This window comes from Aulonocara sp. 'chitande type north' Nkhata Bay, linkage group LG15 (assembly GCF_057382095.1).
Source record: "Aulonocara sp. 'chitande type north' Nkhata Bay isolate Kocher_YH1m ecotype deep benthic linkage group LG15, A_spYH_male_GT1.1, whole genome shotgun sequence".
NCBI lineage: Eukaryota > Metazoa > Chordata > Actinopteri > Cichliformes > Cichlidae > Aulonocara > Aulonocara sp. 'chitande type north' Nkhata Bay.
Genome location: NC_141358.1, coordinates 6714908 through 6724866, shown reverse-complemented (window position 1 = coordinate 6724866; position 9959 = coordinate 6714908). Strand labels below are relative to the sequence as shown.

Genomic DNA, 9959 nt, shown 5'->3' with positions numbered 1-9959 from the left:
GCTAAAAATCTCCAGCTTCTCTTGTGGTAACTTTGTACCCAGTCAAACTTTCCTCATCCTCCACAGCTGGGAGGTTTCTGTTGGGAAGGAAAATTCTGCTCAGCTATTTGCAGCAACCTGCTACTTTCTGTGTGTGTAAACAGCTCAAAATACTCCCTGTCCTACTGACGCTCAGTTCAACTCTTTCTGTGCCTCAGTGATGAATTTGCAACAGTGTCCAGTATTCCTCATCACTCGCTCTGCCATGGAAACTTTTGCTTTCTGCGTCACAGCAATCTGTTACTTCCACATCCGAGTCCAACTCCAACACTGTCTGTTCTGAAATATTCTAGCTACCTCAACTGCTCCCTGATCTCATCCTCTGTTGAATGCTATTTCCTCCTGTTTACATTAAACAAGAATATCATATAACCTACCATATAACGCGGATTTTTAACTATTTTCAAGGTACACTTGAAGATGTTTTCCATTAAAATTCCCATGAGGTGTACCACAAGATCTATTACTAGTCCTCTTTTCTTTTCTTGTTTTTCACTTCACTATTTATATTTAAATGCTATTTTTGTGAAATCAGAGACATTCACTTTTATGTAAACAACACTGGGTCTGGCATAACCCCAGCCTTTAATGAAACATTTACTTAGGCCACCCTTATCTGGAAAAAATGCTGACTCAGTATTGTCACCAAGAAATAAGAACCAGCTCTCAAAAGACACTCAAAGTTTACACTCAACCCTGGGTACATACAGGTAGCAAGACTCAGATCTTGATCAGATAAATTTCCAATACTAGATTCCCTAGAAATGAGATGATGACCACTTTGTACTCTAAATCTAAAGCTTTCACAAAAATAATTGCAAATATTTACCATAGTACCAGAGGAACCAACGTTTAACTGGTTCTTGACTACTTTCTTTTTCATCTTGGTTCCATGAAACACAAAAACATGAATCTGCAAAGCAACTTCTTGGGAACCTCATGGATTTTAAAACGCTTTGATATGAATTACAGGTTTGATTTTTATGAGGCATTGTGCAAGAGGAATGCCAAGCCCATTTTGCAAAAGTCAACAGTTGGTTGCAGCCTGTTACACAAAATGCTCTCACCATGGTAACTAACTATTGACATATGTGGAGGCATATGGGGCAGTTGGTGATGACTAATTTGAAATTGAGTAATTGGTAGATTTAAATTTCATCTGGCTGTCTGTGATTTTGAGTATGGGCATACAGTAAACACCAATTTATATTAAACTTTCAGGTCATACTATAGTTTAAATCGAAATCATCACAGACTTAAGTATTGATTATCATCATTTTCTTGTCTTTCTCTCATACATATCCTTAATAATAATAATAATAATAAATAATTTATTTATTTTTTTAAACTGCTCTAAATTTTGTGGATTTTTTTGTTTTTCACCGAACTCTTTCAAAACTGCCCTGGGATAGTTACAGGAACTGAATAGGAGGCTGTGAAATCTCAGCTTTTTTCCCCACCAAGAAATTTTTTTTATTTTGTGAAATTTAAAATGTCAATTCAAGTCATTAACAAAGTGCTTCGATTTTCAAAATAAAAAGGTCACAGTTGACAATGAATCTGTCTCAGCTCTAGTATGACGGGAGGCAAATCACCAAGAGGTCATAAGATCAAGAAGAAGATGAATAAGACAAAACAATCCAAACTGTTCATGGGTTAAGTTCAACCCCCCACCCCACCCACCTCCACCTCCCTTTTCCCCCTCTTTCTTCCATTTGTTACTGAAAAGGAAAATGAATCAAAATAAAGTTTTAAAAATATATTTCAAAAAAATTATTAATTTGCTATCTCACTTCAGCTTTCTACCTCCAACTTGGTAGCAGTACAACAGTCTCAGAAAGTGCATAATCTAGTTTCAAGTATCCTACAATTTTGGTTAAAAATCACTCTTCACACTTCAGATTCTGAATTTTTATTTAGCAAATAGAAGACAGTTCGCACGCACACACACATAATTTTCCATCGGGTTCAAATACAGAAGCATGACAACAACAGTGTTAGTGTTTACTAATACAAGGCAACTTAGGATACTTTGCATTAGTATATTTTGGTTTAAGATCGGTCGTCTAATTATTTGTTTTTAAAAACAAGGGATAAGAGAGTTCTCACAGAAAATAGTGACAACTTTCCTTCAGCTCTTACGTAATTTGCTCAATTAGATGCCTTTTCCTGAGAACCACAAGTGAATGCCAAATAACCTACAAATGCTCTCACTGTGTATTACTTGACTTTGCACTATTTACTGTGAATATTTTACTTCAATCCTTTGTGTGACAGGCAGTGAAATGAAAAGGATTTCCCTGACAAGCTAAAAGAAATAAGTCCCTACTGAATGTACAAACATGATTATTGGAAAAAGGAAAAAAAAATGGGACGCTGGGTAAAACATTTTTTTCATGGTTGGCTACGTTTTCTGTGTTCACTGCATTCTGCTTTTACTTACATTTTACACAGCGCTGCCATTTTCCCAGAATTGGTCTCATAATAACAAACCCTTCCCCTTATTATTTGGAGTGTAGTCTAACGTCTTAACAGCAAGATTAAAGTTGCACTTGCTTTTATTTTTGTTATACATAAGACTGAATAAAAATCAAATCACTTGAAATATTGGAAACAACAGATAAAAACACTGTTGCCCCTCAGAGGCTTTAAATATTCTGACTGTAGTTTGGCTACATTTTACTGCAACCCACACCTAGCGCTTGTTCATTTCCACTTAATTTACATACTGCACTTCATTGTTTTATTGCTGAGAAACTTATAGTATGTGGATTTTGCATATGTAACCAGACAAAAAGAGGCAGCTGCAGCAACGTCCCCTACCAACATGCTGCTTATTGCACCCAGGAGCGTTGTGTGTATTGTGTACATTCAATTTATTGGAGCGACTCCACATTGCTAGGGCAGGACGTACTCAACAACAATGACTGCCACTAAACACGAATACTCGCCTCTTTCATCTGATAAGTCTTCCATTTCAGAGGAAACCATGCCTAAATCAGACACTGATCATGACAATAAAGCTACCAGAGCTAGATTTGCTTCACAGCAAACAAGGTTGTAGTCCTGACATTGAGGACTACAATATCTTAAAAACATAATTGATTTAAAAAAAAAAAAAAAAAAAGCTTAAAAAAAAAAAAAAAGAGACGGTCTTTCAATCTTTTTCCCCTCTGTCAGTTTTTGAAGAAGAAAAAGATTAAGAATGAAATTTCATTCTTGGTCCATGGTGATAAACACAGGAGGAGGAGGAGGAGGAGGAGGAAGCCCTCAGGCTTTGAGGGAGCCCCAGATGACTAGTCCTACTACAACAGCAACAACAACCAACACTATCAATATAATGCAGATCTTCTTCCGGGAGCTTTGCTAGAAGAAAATAAGCAGAAGGAATTTAATGTTTTTGAATTTTCTTTCCTTTATAATCTAACTAAATGATGTAGAGTCATGCACACATTCTGCTTTACAGAAACGGGCTCTAACAACCAGTCTTGCTTTACTAATCCAAGTTAAAATCTCATTTTTCTAGCATTTATTACAGCTCATCTGTCTTTTCATACTCCTGTTCCTCACCACTTCTGTCATATCATACATTAAGATATCTCTGTCACATTACCTGGTGGCCTGCAGCTCGGGCCAGCTGGTGCACCCCTTTCTGGATATTGGTCTCGGTATTCTCCACGTTGGCTTCTATGCTATCTGCAGGAAACAAAACAAAATACATAATTTACTTGCGGTAAGAGTAGAAACTGCACAATCCTGCTCACTGAGCCGTAAACTGTCAATGTGAAGCTGTTACACCTGTCAGCATTAACTTACTGAAAGATTCTTACCTATCATGTCTCCTTGCTCGTGGACCATCATACCCAGGTCCTTGAAGATGTCATTTATGTCTACGATGTCAGACTAAAAATCAAGAGAGCCGGTCCATATTCAAGAGGCACTTACAGGATGTTTGTGACTTTGTGTTTGTGGAATTTTCTTTGCACAGATATTAGGTGTTGAAATTTGATCCCTACCTCCAGCTGCCTTAGAGCTGATTCTCTCTCCTGGATCAGTCTCAGATCTTCTTCAGTGACAGCGTCAGCCTGAACCTGCATCTGGGAATCACTGCATACAGATGCAACTAGAGTAGTTAAAACATTATTTACTATAATAATAAAAAGCAGAAAGAATAATACTGTTCAGAAACAGTGGGCTTACCTCGGTATAGGAGGAACATTTCGAAAGCTGTCTTCAGGCTGACCACCCTGCTAGAAGTCAATTGAACACATTTAAGTCTTATTGTTGCAAATCTGCAGAGGTCCTTCTATTCCTGATTATGGGTATAGCAATGATTCAGTAAGTACAGAATGTCCTTTGCTGCAATATGTAAGTAAAAGAAAAAGAATTATTCAGTATTTGCAGAACACTTCATTGTTAAAATATATGCATGGCCAAGTTGAATAAATTCACCTTGCAGCTTTATTTACTGTGCAAAAATAAATTATTAAACATAGCAGCAGTAACACGCTGTTCCTACTTATCAGCAGCATAGCAGATAAAAAAAAAAAAAACTTTGAGTGAAGCGAGATAAGCAAGAGTGAGATACGGGAACACAGCTGTGAGTGGGTCCAATCATGGGAATCTGTGACTACAACAATCACAATTAAAGATACTTTTTGATTCACAATCATGTGACAGCTTCATGTGAAACTACTTCTGAACTGACGCCTGCGGTTACAACAATTTTAAGAGAGGAGTGAAACTGTAACCAGCTGTGACTATTTCAAGCAAGCACTGTGGTGGAATACAGTGCAATAACAATTTTATGTGGATTTTTGTAAAAATAAAAAAGTAGACATTTCTCAGCAGAAGCCGACATACTGATGAGAGAAACCCAACAAGGTTTGTGAACGAGCACTTTGTGACAGTGGGGAGAGAAAGATAACCCCCTTAACATGCAGCAGAACTACACTCAGCGATGGTGACCATCTGCCTCGGCAGGCTGGGGAGAGGGGAAGCAGAGAGTGAAAACAGTAAGAAACACGAAAGTGAGAACAAACACTAGTGAAATCTGCTGCTGAAAGGAAAAAGGCAGTGAGCCTTGATGTACAGCACCTACTTGTTTTGCTGGATTGTTAGTGCAAAGCTTAAACAAGCTACTAAAAAGCTTTGCATAAAACCATTTTTTATTTTATTTTCTATGGTTTCAAGAATGTCTAATTTTCAAGTCTCTACTCTTCTGTAGGTTTTCAATAGGATACCAAACATATTCTCCTCTGCTATCCATCACAAGCACTTATGCTGACAAAAATCGCCTGTATGTGTCGTCCAGTTTATGGCTAAGCAGAAAAACACAACACTTCTTAAACAGCACTTCACACGCGTGTCAAAAGACCTGAATTCCGTCTAAATCTACGCAATGATGTAATATATGTGTTTACATTTATAGCAGTGGCTTCACCCCACTCTCATACTCCCATACAGTACCTATTTTATAACTGTCGTTTAATGCTCTACCCAACAACTTGGTGATCTGATGACAGGCAGTTACTTACAGACAGTCTGGAGCTGGCTCTGACTCTGGCCACAAACTCCTTCTCTTTGCTGGCGGCATCTCGCTGCGACTTTTGAAAGCTGTTCAGAGCAGCGGAGAAGTCGTTCAGCAGGCGCTCTCTCTGTATCTTTCTCTGACGCTAAAGTAAACACAAAAATATTGTAAACAGATGAACAAATGGACTTGTCAGAACTATGGTCTGTAGTTAATCAGTCTGGTATGGTACCACAGATTCTACAGAAAAGATGGATTACAATGTTCATTGGTCAGTGGACTGCTATTTTGAACATTTAGATGTTGCCATGGTTTCTTTGGAACTACAAGTAACCACTTTGAATGAAAGAGTGAAGCGCTATGATGTGATATATAAATAACAATTATAGCTAAGAAGAAGCCAAAAGCATTTTTGTTTCAATCTGTCAACACGTTTATTTCTGCAGTGAAGCTGTGAAGTTGGGCATTTAACATGGGAGTCTATGAAGACTGACTCAATTTTGTAACCAGGCCCCAGGGACATGTGAGGAACTACAGCCTTTGTGCCAGTGAGTTTATTTTTCAGACAGAAAGAGAGGTTGTTCTTTGTGGTTTGCTTGACTGTGACAAACCTTTTAGATCAGGAAGACTTTAGAAACTCATTACCTGATCAGGTCCGACTGGGAGTGCAGTAAAAGCTTTCATCAGTCGGTCAGTCTCCTTTGCCAAGTGGTTGCCTTGTTGCTGCTTCTGTTGACTAATGACATTAAAAAAATGAATTTGTTAAAGTAGAGAATAGTACTCAGACATTACAAAGACAAAGGATGGTAGGCATAATACTGTGCATAGGTTTAAAAGGAATCAGAAGTAATTTAGAGTATATAAAAAAAATTAGCCGGCATTAAACATTGCTGTAATAGTCTAACATTTTCTACGCTTGCACATTTACACTTTCACCAAGATACTTCTGATAACAGCCCAGGTATGTAAATCCAACCAAGCCCCAGTAACTCACATCGTCTGTAGTAGCTGGCTGCTGTCCTGTTCAGTTCCCAGCACAGAGATTGCCCTTTGCAGCTCGGAGGCTGGCAAGAAAGTCACAGAGAAGCATGTTGTTTATTTGTATTGAAGTGTGTCCACGTGTTGGACGCGCTGGCTGACAATAATGCGTTTTTATGTGTGCATTTCTTACTCAGCAGTGTGATCTTCTGGATGTTGGAGCTGATCTGGTTAACCAAAACACTGGGCTCCTCTGGAATCCCAGCCTGGTAGGCCATGATGAAAGCTACGAGGACACACAAGACCACAGGCTTCACTCGACTCGCTCATGAGTTAACAGTGAGATCTAATTAGCGTCTGGAGTCAGCTCACTGTTCTCGTGACTGTCATGTGTAGGAAAAAAAAAAAGAGGCTTTCGGGGTGAAAGCATTTGTGTAGATATAGTATAATCATTGTATTTTGCAAATTTCCAAGAAGAGATGTTGCAACTGTGTTTCTATTTATGGCGTCTTTGACATTAGGTACAGCATTAAATACAAGATAAAACAGTGATTTCTGTGATCTCCTCTCCCCAAAAATGATGCAACGTTTGTGACACCTCCTTACATTTCACCTTCTTTCTACAGGTTTTCATCTTGAAGCAAAGCTCCAGAAATATCTGTTGAGAAGCTCACTACTATCTTTCACTGGGTGCTTCTTAATACTCATGAACTCAGTCTGAGGTTTTATTCTCACACAACACAGTAAAGCCTGCCACACGGCTGGTGTCCTCATTGCTCACAGTGTTTAATAAATTTGAGTTCAGAGCTCTGAGAAGGCAAGTTTATTTCTTTTATACAGGAATACAGTGGACCCACCCCCAAACACTGAGTACAGTGTGTGATTAGTCACAGTAAGCTTACGCTTCAAGCTAAGAGGAGCAAGGATGGAAGCTGAAATAGTAAAGTGAAGGAGTGGCTTAAATAAATCACTTTATAATATAACTCATGACCTAGAAATGGTTCAGAGGTCCAGCTTCTTTGGAATGTGATACTGTAAACATGAGTAACCTGAAACAATAAAAAATACTGTAACAATAACAAGTTTTATGCTGGTACTTATCCACTAAAAACACTGCGAAACTAATACACTTACATTATTGAGGGATCACACAAATGATCATTACAGCTAAAATGATTTGATATCAATGCTGTGAAATAAAATATTATAAATATGCTGCAGAATTAAAATATTTTCATCTTTTAACCTTAAAAAAAAAAACAGCTATCAAGGCCAAAAGGAAAGTCCTACAGTCTGATAAAGGTGCTCATATCATACTGTACAACCTGAAGTGAAGGAGTGTTGGGCCGGGAATATTTAGCACAAGCTCCTCATGCAGACTTCCTGACTCAAAAAAGACTGAAACTTAATATGCAAATAGCCACCTGCTAAGAAACTGTCACAGTGACAGGATATTTCTCGTTTGCTTTAATTAAAAATTAAAGTGTGATTAGGGTTAATTAAACCAACGTGCATGTTCTGTTTCTGTCTCCTTGCCAACAAGGAAAAAATGCGGAAATCACCAGAGTATTTTTTATGCCATCAACATGAACGGATAAACTGCAAATACTTAGTTATGACCTACTTGTGTTTGTTGGGGTTAACGCTGTCCTAATGTTACCTGTACACTGCTCTTCATTTTAACATTAGCGGGTTTAAGAGTCATGAAGTTACAAGGGAAGTCAGTATGAAGATGTTTGTCGCTTTTCGTTGTAAAACAAAACAAAAAAACTTAAAAATACGAAACAACCTCGTAAAAATACGTTGGTCGTCTAAAACGTTAGTGAAATTGTCAAGAATGACTAAAAGTTTACTTGAGTTGTGTAAAAGTTTGAACTTTACCTTTCTCGTGACTTGTTTCTTGCGTCGTTGTGCTTCCTGATTTTTACTTTTGGCCACTCCTCCGTCACATGATGTCTGCTGCACTCCCAGCGAGATCGCAGCTGTAAATTAAAGGTGTCAAACGGTAACATAATGCAGGCCAGAAAAGTATAGAAACAAAAAACTGTCCTTTTCTTAAAAACAGAGCAACGACGCAGCACAGGTTAAGTGCTTCATGATCTTTCATTCTTAGGTATTTATCGGCTGTAGGCTACCAGGTGAGATGCTGGTTCGTGGGCAGGTGAGGGGTCCAAATCAGTTCCAAAAATGCTAGTTTACACTGGACAACATCAGTGCTTTTAGTTAGTGTAAGAGCCATAAAAAGGATTATAATTCTGTTTAGGTCTTGGGTGTCATATATGATGCTCGGGGCCCAGAATCGGCCTAATAAATTGAATTCACATTGAATTGAATACATTCCTTTTAAATCGTGGGCCAACTTTACAAAAGCCCCTTTCTCTGAACGTAAAGACGTTTAACAGCACAATTAATCCCCTTTTATATAAGAAACAATTAGTGCAATTTCAACCTCACACCTATGCCGTTTTTCTACATGGTAAAGTTGGCTGGTTGGTTTCCACAGTGTGTTTTTTAGCCTGTTTCCTTCCCATCGTGCCCAACTAGTCACTGCAGATGGCCTCCCCTTGTTGAGCCTTGTTCTTCCAGAGGTTTCTTCCTGTTAAATGGAAAGTTTTTTATTCCCACTGTCACAATTTGCTTTCTCATAGAGGGTCATTTGATTGTAGCAGTTTTCTCACTGTTATTGTAGGTTCTTTACCTTAAAATATAAATCTACTTTTGATTTGGCATTAAGTAAAATTTAATTGCACTATGTGTGCAGAAATGTGCACAACAATATAAGTATGAATGTGTAAAGTGTGTCCATGTGCTTCAGTGTGTATGTATGTTACTAGTCTAGTTGATTCATGTAGGGTGTTCACTTCTATGTGCATGAGTTTCCAGTCCAGACTCTGAGTACTGAGCTTTCTGAGGCCTGAAGGAAGAAACTGTTGCACTGACTGGAAGTGAGGGACTAGATGTTCTGGTACATCTTGTGAGGCGGCAGGAGAGTAAAAGGTTTGTGTCAGGTGTGTGGGGGATCATACACAATGATGGTGGCTTTGTGAATACAGAGTTTGTGGGAAATGTCCTTGAAGGTGGGGAAAGAAACAGTGGTCCTGCAGCTAACATGGGTCATAACTGATTAACCACAACAAAAACAAACAACTGACAGGTGAAATGAATACATTCATTATCTCTTTGCAATGCAGCGTTTTCATGGAAAACCTTGTATTTTAAAATTCTTGTGAATGTTACTTTTACAGGTGTCTATCCACCAAATATTTCACTAGCACCCTCCAATGGCAGCATCCTCCTATTTGCATAAATCAAACTCCTCAGATCCCAACCTGAACATTCACGAAGGAGCCAGAATAGATCATCCACGGTGGACACACCAACAAGACCAACGGGCTCATGTTCATGCATTAAT

The 9959-nt window shown here is 38.4% G+C and overlaps 1 protein-coding gene across 2 annotated transcripts; it reads right to left on the bottom strand.

The window, feature by feature from the left end:
• Window positions 1-1942: 1942 nt before the first annotated feature.
• On the bottom strand, window positions 1943-8568 carry stx7l (syntaxin 7-like). Of its 2 annotated transcripts, none has more exons than XM_086263649.1 (10): window positions 8429-8568; window positions 6741-6833; window positions 6564-6633; window positions 6215-6305; window positions 5577-5714; window positions 4240-4286; window positions 4056-4146; window positions 3870-3942; window positions 3653-3735; window positions 1943-3405 (listed from the first exon to the last, which is right to left on the bottom strand). In XM_086263649.1, the coding sequence occupies exons 2-10, from the start codon at window positions 6823-6825 to the stop codon at window positions 3310-3312; spliced, it is 774 nt and encodes a 257-aa protein (XP_086119775.1). In that variant the 5' UTR covers window positions 6826-6833; window positions 8429-8568; the 3' UTR covers window positions 1943-3309. The 2 variants fall into 2 exon arrangements, with proteins under 2 accessions (XP_086119775.1, XP_086119774.1); XM_086263648.1 differs by having other exon boundaries at window positions 4240-4289; window positions 8429-8561.
• Window positions 8569-9959: the final 1391 nt, after the last annotated feature.

Coding starts and splice junctions, on each gene's coding strand:
- stx7l (XM_086263648.1), bottom strand. CDS start 6,825: ATGGCCTACCAGGCTGGGATTCCAGAGGAGCCCAGTGTTTTGGTTAAC. Junction 3,943..4,055: donor CAGCTCTAAGGCAGCTGGAG/GTAGGGATCAAA, acceptor CTTGATTTTTAG/TCTGACATCGTAGACATAAA. Junction 3,736..3,869: donor CGAGCAAGGAGACATGATAG/GTAAGAATCTTT, acceptor TGTTTCCTGCAG/ATAGCATAGAAGCCAACGTG.